Consider the following 11,280-nt stretch of genomic DNA (forward strand, 5'->3'; position numbering starts at 1 on the left):
GAAGCTCGCACACAAGAATTTCACTCACATGTGCTGTACCAATGTACCTGCACATGTGATGTGACAATAAAAGTGATTTGATTTGATTTGGTTTGAATGTCAAACACGACGTAATGTGAATGTCTGACCTGCAGATGTGATTCTAATTTCTCGTTACGTGCAAATAAACAGACAAGTCAAAGCGACCTGCTGCGAAATCTGACTTCTTGTCTGTTCATGCAGGTGTCTGAATTTAATCTGCTGCAGCTTTGCATCACCTGACGCTGCAGGAGCTTTAACATAACAATCTTTGGAAATGTATCTGTGTCGAGGGTGGGGCGGATAAGCTTAGCAGTAAAATCATGGCGTCTTGACAACAGAAGAGGACTGACCTTGTTGGCCTCTCTGTATCTTTTCCTGATGTCAGCGGTGCTGAAAACGTGAAACACTTCAAATCGACTCAGAACAATCATCAGGAAGTGGTTTGGATCCATCATGGACGCCCCTGCCTGCACCCAACCAAAAACAGCAGCAAGCATGAGCAGAGAGTCTGCACCAACGCTTCACAGAGGCATTAGTGCTGTTGAATCAGCACTGGTAGAATAAGTGGAGCGTCAGTAGAGGCGAGTTGTACCTGTAGCATGATGATGTCTTTGTCGAACATCTCGACTCGACACTTTACATTGTGGTAATAATAAATCTGAAACAACAAACAGCAAAAAACTTAGCTAATCAGCATTGATCTCTTCAGCATAGATTAACAGGTTAGAACTCACCTGATTAATCAGTGAGAATCCGTTCCTCCTCCACATCCCAGCATGCACCTGGGCACAGAGCACCAGGCAACGGAGGGGGAGTTCGATCAGAAGGGGGGGGCTTAGTTCACCCTGAGGGACACGTGGCATCAACAATCAATGAATCAAACTGGTTGGAAAATGGCGTTTCCAATCAGGGATCAATAATAATCTGTTACTGACCAATGGGAGCTGCTCAGGGAAATGAGACGCCACCTCTGTTCTGCTGAGGAGGATGTGCAGACCTGAGGAGGTGATTGATACAACTTCAAACAGGACGTGGAGACAGATGGTGTGACTTTTAAAATGTGTGTGTGTGTTTACCTGCCAGCAGCCTGCAGACCGGCAGGTGTATGGAGACTTTTTCCTGAGACACCTGATACCTGAATGTTTCCACGCTGTGGCCTGCCAGGCTCAAGCTGATTGGCTGCTCACCATCTGGAAGGCTGTTATGACAGTGACTGAGAGCGCTCAGACACTTCTTGTAGGCCTCGATCAGCACACGCTCCTGACACACACAAAGGAGCAAAGAAAAGGCTTGGATGGCTCACTCAATCAATCTGTTTATTTAAAACTGATCAGATTATTGATCCAGAAAACAAAAAATAAACTGTAGGAACATAAAAGGTAACATTTGTAATGTTACATGTAGCGTGTTCAGTGTGTTGTCTCACATCAGTGGAGCACCATTCCTGGATCATCGTGATGATGTTTGTCAGCTTCATCTGCAGCGTGAACGCCGCCTCCCACTCAGGCTCCATCTCAATATGCTGCCCCACCTGTCTCACCACTGGGTCCATGCCCTGCAGGGAGGTGGGTTCACAGACAGACAGGCTCAGAGATGTTCGGGCTGCACCTGTACAGGTAAACCTCACACTGTCTCCATGTTACCTGCATGCACTTGAGCAGCTCCAGAAAAGCGTAGAAACCTTCTAGAAACTTGAGTCTGAGCTGATCGCTCCACTTGGACGGAGGGCTGATCAGGACATACCTGCATGTAGAAGCACTGGTTACACTGACAGGCCTGGTTTTATCATAAAACACGACACACACCCACAGCGTTTACACTTGTGAAAGAAGATTCATCAAGCTACAGAACAGGATTCATGGGTACCCTGCATACACAGTGTAGGGTCATCGCACAAGAACCAGTCTCTGTTTAGTCTCCAACTAACCTCTAACTGGCTCTTCATAACCTCTAACTGGCCCTTCATAACCTCTAACTGGCTCTTCATAACCTCTAACTGGCTCTTCATAACCTCTAACTGGCTCTTCATAACCTCTAACTGGGGCTCACTTGAGGTCACCAATGAGGCTCTGGACTCTCCCGAACTTGAAGGCCTGCTGGGCGGTGTAGCGGTCGAACTGGAAGCGCCCCTGCGGGTCTCTGTGGCGGAGGTGATCCACAAAGGTCCTGATGATGGTGGTCATCAGGTTCTCCTCCACCATCAGCATCCGGGCCTGCAGAACATTTGAGACCCACACACCAACACACACACACCCCCACACACGTACAGACGTGTCGTTCCTCATGTTCAGTGTTGGGCCTGTTATCATTTCGATCTGTGTTTCTTTGCTTGTGACATTTATTTTGGTGGATTCTGAAGAACAAAACTTTAAAGGTGATTGATCTGATTATTATTAATACTATTATTAATACATAATATATTAATAATAATTATATCTGTTATAATTATTGATTGTCAACTAATCAGCTTTCAATGAAACGTCAGGGATGACTTTAGATCATAACATTTTTTCAGTGATGTCTGACATCTGTTCCACCTGAGGGTGAAGCACCCACTTTAAACAACTCAGCCGGTGGGATGACATCTACTCCGGCGGCAGCCACCTGAACTCACCAGTGACGGTACGGTGAACATTTGCACTGACAGGTCAGTGATGGAGAACTCACGGCCGTGGTCGTCTTTCACATAGTCGTTCTGCAAGCGTTCGTAATTCTAGCAGCGGGAGAGAGAGGGGAACACAGAGAGAGAGAGTTGTGTGGAGGTGCAGGAGGAGTACTCACCATGGTCGGGACGGTGAAGAGCTGGACAGACAGCGACGTCACTGACACCACTCGCTCGTGGTCGTCCTCCATAAAATCTGTCTGTAGGCGTCTGTAGTTCTGGAGGGACGACATTTCACCTCTGGGTCAGAGGTCGCTGCTGTCCGCCCAACACCCCACCACCACCCACACACTGACTCCTTTAAAAACCTGTCGCTAAAACTCTGATATTTTTAAGACAGCTCACAAAAGAAAAGTGTATCAAGACTTCTGTTAGTTCTGTAAACCTGACCTTAACACAGCACATGCACAGCAGCGACTGGTTCTTTAATCAAGATCAGCAGCAGCTTTAGGCGATCAGCTCAGCATGACCCATTTTAAATTATTTGTTTCCCACCTGAGGGTTATTTTCAGTCCGAAGACAGATTCCTGTGAATAATATGTGGACATACGTGCTTTGATCACTGAAGTCTTTCTGTCAGTCGACTTTTTAATGATTCATTTTCTAGCTGAGTGATCACCAGCATCTTTAACTTCAGTGAATTTTTATCCTGATATATCATCCTATCCTTCTTCAAATTGAGAACCACCAGTCTGCCAATCCAGAGGTACTGCCCTACATCTCCATGCAACACTGTAGAGACGTGTCGAACACAGCCCTACAACATCTGAGCCTTCAGAAACTCACAGCAAACCTCATCCACCCCAGGGGCTCTGCCATCAAGGAGTCGTTTACCTGCCTCAGTGACCTCGCCTCCAGTGATGGATGACTCACCACCCCCATTTGCTGCTTCCTCTACAGAAGTTGTATCAGTGGGATTAAGGAGGTCCTGGAAGTATTCCTTCCATCGTCCAACTATATCCTCAGTCAGCAGCGCTCTACAGTGCGGGTAGAGCGCTGTAGAGCGCTGCGGTTTGCCAGAATCGCTTTCAAGGAAAGTCATTGACCTTACTGAACTCCTCCCACACCCAAGTTTTTGCTTCAGCCACTGTCTGAATAAGTGTTCCGCTTTACCTTCCGGTACCCATCAGCTGTCTGTGAAGTCCCGCAGGCTAACAAAGGCCAATAGGACTGTTCTTCAGCCTGATGGCTCAGTTGGAAGTAAGAGTTCAAGAGCTCACGGACTGTGCCCGGCATTCACATTGCACTCTCACTATATGTTTAAGTAAGGCAAGCCTGTCCACAGTCCTAACCTACAACCTGATCCAACTCACCACCAGGAGGTGATCAGTTGACACCTCAGCAGCTCTTTTCACCCGTGTATCCAGAATATACACCTGCAGATCCGATGATACGATTACAGCATCGATCATCAACCTAGGGTGTCCCTGCTGCCATGTGCATTTACAGACGCCCTTTGAACATGGTGTTTGTTATAGACAAGTAACAGAACACCACTTGAGATCAGACCAGGCAGGCCGTTCCTCCCAATGACGCCCCTCTAAGTCTCACTGTCAATTGCTCATATGAGTGTTGAGTCTCCAGATGGAGCACCTCGAGCACCCCACCCAAAGACTCCCCAACCTGAAGGTGTCTGGTCTACTAGGAAAAAATCCAACACACAGGGCCCAAGATACCCACATCAACACACTGTCTCTTACCAAAGGCAACTCCAGACTGGAACAGAGTACAGCCCCTCTCTAGGAGACAGGTTCTAGAGCCCAAGCTGTGTGTTGAGGTGAGCCTGACTATATCTAGCCGGTACATCTCAACCTCGCATACTCCTTCTCCACCAGAGGGATGATGTTCCGTGTCCCGAACGCCAAACTCGGGGATCGATCGGTCAGGATCTCTTGCCATTAGCACACACTGCACCAGACCTCTACGGCACCCCATGGGGCTGGTGCAGGCCTACGTCGGGTGTCGGGTGCACCCAGCAGGGCCTTTTGAGCTAAGGCCTGGCCACCTGGCGTTCTCCCATTGGACACACTTCCCAGGCCTAGCTCCAGGACGGGGTCCCAGTAACCGTACCAGGACCAATTTGCCATGGGAAACCCTACTAGGAGGCAAAAGGCCTTGAGAACATAGCCCCTGGGTTCCCTAGGACAAACAAACTAGTCTACCACACTAAGACAGCAGTTCATGGAGGGGTTAATGTGAATTATGGCGCTCTTTGACAGGACACACTTTCCAAAGAGAGAAAAACCCCAAATTAATGAGATTTATGGTTTATTTTTGGCAGCGTAACCCCTTTTCTCTGTTGTTTTTGTCTGCTACATGAGCATGAAGGCTCTACACCTCAGGGTTGCTCTGTTCTACTTTGTGATGTCTTGCTGTTCTGTGTATTGTGACGTTCTGTTTTGTTGTTTATATGACACTGTTTAGTAAAGTCTGTTTCAATGAACAAAGTTCACTCCAGAGGATGTTTTTGAGTACTTTGATTTATTTGGATCTAAAAATTCAATCGACACACGACTGGCTGGATGAAGTTTTTCATTTTAGCTGTAAACAAGCCAACAAGGTCATGTGGTGAGGTTTTAGGCTGTTGCACTGAGGAAACAGATGCTGCCAGGGAATCACAGATCATCGAGATTCTACTAGCATAAACCCCCCCAGACTAGGGCTGAACGATATATCGCATTTGCGATAATATCGCGACATGATCAAGTGCAATTTTCTAACCGCAAAGGCTGCGATTATACTCAGGACATGTCCAAATTCATGGGCTGCATCCTCCTGAGGCCGCATTTGTAGACCGATTACGTCACAGCGACGCGCCGAAGGCTGTCCAAATTACTACCATATCCCAGAATTCATAGCGCGGCCCAGCCAAACTCCAGTTTCCAGCAATGGCGGCCGCTACTAAGTTTTAAAATTACTCATACTAATCTTTCTGGGTCACAAAATAAACTTTTAACATATTTTCAGGCGAGAAAGTAGCTGTGTAAACATCAAATATCTGCTCGGTTTATCAAGATATCCCATATTTGCAAAAGTGCTTCGACGTTTTCAGAGGCATCTGCTACCCTCCGGCTAGCTCGACAGCTAGCCGAGAGCTCGAGGATTACTGATGCGGCCAAGAACGGCACAACTCCCGGCACATCATTTTCAGATCACCGCGGAGTTTCGCTGCTCGGGTTAAACGTAATATATAAGTCACTTAGACAACCTAAAAACGTTATTGTTGGGCTTTTTTCAGTGTTTTGTTTGTTCGTGAGTAAATCGGTTTGGCTGAGATTAAAGTTATTAGATTAGATAAAATAAAACTTTATTAATCCCCCGGGTGGGTTCCTCGGTTTTCACACAGCTGACTAAACGTCAAACAGAAAACTTATTAAACAGAAGTATGAGACGGTCGAGAATTTACACCAGTGTCTGGTTATATTTTAGATAGCAAGAAGCAGACGGCCGAGTTTATTAAACTCCACCGAGACAGCGGTGACGCTAATCAGAAGGCTAGACCGTCCAATTTCACGCCTTTAAATTTTAAAGGCGTGTTTGTGTGTGTTTATACAATTGCTATTATGTTTGCACTTTATGTGTAATGTTACTGACTGCAGAGATCAGTAAGATGTGTGTATTTTTTATTTATTAGTTTTATTTATTTAATATTATTTTTTAATTGAATGACTGTCTAGTTCACAGATGTCGAAAAACTGAGTGTGGTAAAGCCACTGATTTTTTTTATGTATATTTCTGCAATCTGCACATTGTACTGACTTTCATTTTAATGTTTACACCAGGGTTCCTTGTCAGCACTTTATGCTCAGATGTTTGTAAGCTAAAAATAAACTATTGTGTATGTTCAAATATACTGTTGTGATTGAAGAAGTTAAATAAAAACGTCAGTCATCAATTCATGCATCACCTCATGTCATCATAACAGAGGTCTGTCTTCCAGGAAAGAACAGTTTAAAATTAATGTAATATAGTATTGGCCATACTATATGATGTATTGCTTGTCTTTGTTTAATAATACAGAAGACAAAGACCTTAAAAAATAATCGCATATCGCATCGCAATCGCAATATTGGGGCAAAAAATCGCAATTAGATTATTTTCCATAATCGTTCAGCCCTACCCCAGACTATATAAAGCTCCACAGCTGTCATGGGTGTTCCGATCAGGTATATACACTCACCAGCCATTTTATTAGGTATGCCTGTTCAACAGCTTAATGCAAATATGTAATCAGGCAATCACAGGGCTTCAGCTCAGTGTATTCAGACATGTAGATATCAGACGAGCTGAAGTTCAAAATGAACATCAGATTAATGAAGGAAAGTGATTTAAGAGACTTTAAGCGTGGGATGGTTGTTGGTGTTTCAGACTGCTGATCTGATGTCATGTTCCCACCAACCATGTCTTAAATATGACAGTGAGTTTGCTGTATAAGGGCCTCCACGGTCAAAGATCTCAGTGCAGCAGAGCTCCTCTGTGCTCAGATGGAACAGAAGTTCTCATCATGCCGTGTCCACATGGACCAGCCTCTCTGAGTGTTTCCAGCAGCTTACTCAATCTGAGCCGTGAAGAATTGAAGCAGCTCTTAAAGAAAAAGGAGAACCAACCAGTACCAGCAAGGTGTACCTAATGAAGTGGCTGGCGGGTGTCAGGTATACTGCACAGGTGTGTTACCTTGGCAAATTGGATGGCAAAGATCTTCTTGTACTTGAGGTCCATGAGGAGGCTGTTCATGAGTAGCTGGTGATAGATGTTCCTCGCTCCTGCAAACATGACAGATCAGCTGACCTCAACTTGCTCTCATTTACTTGCAGCTCATCAACTCGCACACCATGAACAAACAGATCAAGGAGACTGCCATGCATCCAAACTTCAGCTAGTTAGAGTGCCTGTCAGTCACATTCAGCGCCAATCGAGAGTTTAAGACCACTTGAAAAATGGCCAAAAATCCTATTTTGCATTGTTGGATCTTCCAAGTTCCAAGTAGAGCTTCAACATGCAGAAACGGGAGTGAGACATAACATGCTTTGAGCATGCAGTTTACTAAAAACAAAACTTATACCAGGGGTCTGCAAACTTTAACACACAAAGAGCCACTTGGACCCGGTTTCCACGCAAAAGAAAACACTGGGAGCCGCAAATACTTTTTAAAATCTAAAATGAAGATAACACTGTATATATTGTTTGTTTGTTTGTTTGTTTTTTTAACCTTTATGCTTTGTGTGAACAACTAAAGTAAGTAAGTAAAGTTTATTTATTAAGCGCTTTTCACAGACAGGCAGTCACAAAGCGCTGTACACAAATATTAAAATAAACAATACAATCAACAGACATTATACACAATGTAAAAGATCAAATGTAAATAATGTAAAGAATATAAAATACGTACAACACAAGGCTTGTTTGAACAGAAAAGTTTTTAACTGCTTTTTAAAAGAATCCACGGAGCAACTAAGGTGTGTTGCTTATGAAATCCATGAAGTGCTACAGAGAAAATTACATTTTATTCATGTAATTAACACATTTTGAACTCTTAAAGAAATATAACAAAAGGAAAGCTGAACTAAAATGATCCAGCAAACAAAAACTGTTGTGAGCCGCCCCGCTCATATCGCCTTTGGGCTTTTGGAGCCTTGACCTGACTTTTAAAAAGTAATTGGGAAAAAAAGCTCTATGCTGCTAAAAAAAAATAGATATTTGCAAAATTCTGCTTAAATATGTATTTACCTGGTTAATGTGTGTGGCGGGGCGTGGTCTGCAGCGCCGCTGCAGGGGAGGTGGACTGTAGCGTTGTCCTGCTGATAAACCCAGTGTTTATCACACAGATGAGGGCCCTCAGTCACGAGGACGCTCTCTGCAACATCTGGACATGGCCAGCAGCCATTTGCCACCCCTGCACCTCCTGAAGCTCCGTTGTTCCATTGAAGGAAAAAGCACCCCAGATCATTATGGAGCTCCCTCGCTGTGGGCGTAGTAAACACCTCAGGTGAGACCTGCTTATCATGGCAGTAACACTGCAAACCATCAGGACCATCAAAGTTACATTTGTTCTCATCGTCTAAGGAGCTTGGAAAGAAAAGTGTCTGGACTTCTGGAAGTTGCTTGAAGACGTTTCACCTCTCATCCGAGAAGCTTCTTCAGTTCTAGGGTCAAATGGTGGAGAGTCCCAGATTTAAGCCCTGTGGGAGTAACCCCCCGAGAGGGGACAATGGACCCCCTAATGATCCTCTACCTAATCACATGAGCCAAGGTGTGAAAGAGGCTCGTGTGATTAGCTAGAGGACCTTTCAATGTCCCATGTTTGGTCAAAACGGTCAGTTCTGTGGCGTCCATGGAGACGAGGCCTCTGAAGACGTGTTTTGAGGCCGTCTGATGGTTATGGGGCTGCAGTCGGCACCAGGAACGGCCTTAATTTGGGTCGAGGGTTATCCAGTGTCTCGACGGACAGCCAACTGGATCCTCCGGCTCAGTGCTGATGACATTTGTTTGGGTCTTCCACTTGACTTTTGTTCCATAAACCTCAGGATCATTTCAGGAATTCCAAATAACTGTCTCACTGCGTCCCACCTCAGCAGTGACGGTGCTGTGAGAGACCATGCTTATGCAGTTCAACAACCCGACCCCGTTCAAAAAGGGAACATTTGTTTGCCTTTGCCATCAGAACATCATGACAGTGTGACTACCTGACAGGAAATGACAGTGAATCCACATTTGTGCCCAGATTTGTCCTTTTAAAGGCATGTGGCCCGAAACTTTTGATCAGCCGTAAAACAGCCCGTTTCAGTTTGTGTTGTTTTCAATAAACTGCATGCTCAAATGTTTTGTCTCAATCACATTTCTGCATGTTAAAGCTCTAGTTGGAACCTGGTGAAGATCCAACCATGCAAAATATGACTTTTGGCCACTTTTCAAGTGGTCTTAAACATTTAATTGGGACTGTATCTCTGCTGTGTGTCTTTGAAGGACCAACTCACAGATAAACACAAACTGTTTCACACCCGTTGGCTTCACGACCGTGGCCGTTCGAGCGCCATATGACTAGCAGCGGTACGTGCGGTTACCTTTCCACATCTTGGAGTCGTTGAGCATCAGTCGGTCGACAAGCGAGGAGTTCTCTCCCTCTGGACCTTTCTGTAATCCCACCTGACACAGGATCCTCCTCAGGCCATCTAAAACACAGTGCACAGTCACCACATGCAGCAGCAGAGACACACACAGAGGAATTGTGGGTAATGAAGTCCACACGTACCAGAGTACTGAATGATCTGACCCAGCCAGCTCAGAGCCTTCAGAGCAAAACACTGATGAGCAACGACAGACGAGTGCATCACCTGAACCCGGAGAGGCTTTGACTGACGGCTGGTGTTTCTCTGAGGGGATAGGATAGGAGGAGGAGCAGAGAAGGAGGTGATGGGGATGTAGGAAGAGGAGGAGGTGAGACATTCTTTGTTTTCTTAAATTGTTGTGATGAGTAAAACCAGAAGGCAGTGAATGTAAATGAGTGCGACATTGAACGTCCCTGAAGCAGGCACCGTCAGCACCCCCCCCACATCAGTTCAAGACTTCCTGTCATTTACCAAACTTGGAAACACTCACCACAATCACGGACTTGGCCTGTTCACAGAACTGGAAGTCTCCATACCGAACCGACTTCCTGCCCTGCGCGCGCATGCACACACACAAAACAGATTCTTAGAATAATCACCAGAACATGAAAAACAAGAAGCTCCTTGTCACATTTCTGAGTTCCTATAAGCGTGTTACTGTGTGTGTGTACTGACATCTCGATCCACCGTAGTGGCGAAGCTTACGGCCTCCTTCTGGCTGCAGCTGACAGCTTTCTGCAGCGTGTAGATCACCTGCTCGTACGTGTGCACTTCATCATTGAACAGCATGCAGTAGTAGGTGTCCTCTCGCTCCCTGCAGACACACATACACACACACAGTGTGAACGCTGCAGTATGACGCGTTTACTGTCACGTGTCTCAGGTAAAGGTAGAGTGAGCCTACGGTGGCTGCAGTCCTGTGGGGAGCAGGTCCTCGTGCTCCCAGGTCAGCAGGTCGACGGCATACTTCAGGATGATGAAAAAGACACTGAACGCACGGCCGACCATGTCAGTGGGTAGCTGAGCTACGGGGTCCTGGAAGGACAAACAGCACAGAGTGAGCACTCTGAGAGACGGGGTTACCATCCTAAGCTAGCTCAGTTCACACCAGCCTCTAATCAGTCTCTCACACTCAAACCACAGCTGTGAAGAATGTCTGTGAAGGTTCTCAGTCATCCCTGTCATCATAGTCTAAGAAAGAAAAAGGCATCTGGACTTGTTTAAGTTGCTTGAAGACGTTTCACCTCTCATCTGAGAAGCTTGTTCAGTTCTAGGGTCAAATGGTTTGGGCAGGGATAGCTCAGTAGGTAGAGTGGTGGCCCCATGATCGGAAGGTCGGGGGTTCGATTCCCCTGAACAGCTACCCTGAGGTACCCCTGAGCAAGGTACCGTCCCTACACACTGCTCCCCGGGCGCCCAATGGCTGCCCACTGCTTCACTGAGTGAATGGGTTAAATGCAGAGAGCGATTTTCCCCACGGGGACCAATAAA

The 11,280-nt window shown here is 45.9% G+C and overlaps 1 protein-coding gene across 1 annotated transcript in view; it reads right to left on the reverse strand.

The window, feature by feature from the left end:
• The window catches only part of ubr2 (ubiquitin protein ligase E3 component n-recognin 2), a 27,723-nt gene extending 16,848 nt beyond the window's left edge, over positions 1-10,875 (reverse strand). Inside the window, exons 1-15 of the mRNA XM_005754794.2 lie at positions 10,694-10,875; positions 10,465-10,603; positions 10,280-10,342; positions 9,933-10,053; positions 9,745-9,852; positions 7,358-7,446; positions 2,803-2,901; positions 2,071-2,234; positions 1,665-1,764; positions 1,448-1,576; positions 1,098-1,281; positions 957-1,018; positions 756-866; positions 614-679; positions 372-488 (exon numbers count right to left, since the gene is read on the reverse strand). Of these exons, the coding sequence (XP_005754851.2) occupies positions 372-488; positions 614-679; positions 756-866; positions 957-1,018; positions 1,098-1,281; positions 1,448-1,576; positions 1,665-1,764; positions 2,071-2,234; positions 2,803-2,901; positions 7,358-7,446; positions 9,745-9,852; positions 9,933-10,053; positions 10,280-10,342; positions 10,465-10,603; positions 10,694-10,875 (1,734 nt within the window). The remainder of the gene's footprint in view (positions 1-371; positions 489-613; positions 680-755; positions 867-956; positions 1,019-1,097; positions 1,282-1,447; positions 1,577-1,664; positions 1,765-2,070; positions 2,235-2,802; positions 2,902-7,357; positions 7,447-9,744; positions 9,853-9,932; positions 10,054-10,279; positions 10,343-10,464; positions 10,604-10,693) is intronic.
• Between the last annotated feature and the right edge of the window lie 405 nt (positions 10,876-11,280).

Source organism: Pundamilia nyererei, unplaced genomic scaffold (assembly GCF_000239375.1).
Source record: "Pundamilia nyererei isolate P.nyererei 1_Seehausen unplaced genomic scaffold, PunNye1.0 scaffold00662, whole genome shotgun sequence".
Classification (NCBI taxonomy): Eukaryota; Metazoa; Chordata; class Actinopteri; order Cichliformes; family Cichlidae; genus Pundamilia; species Pundamilia nyererei.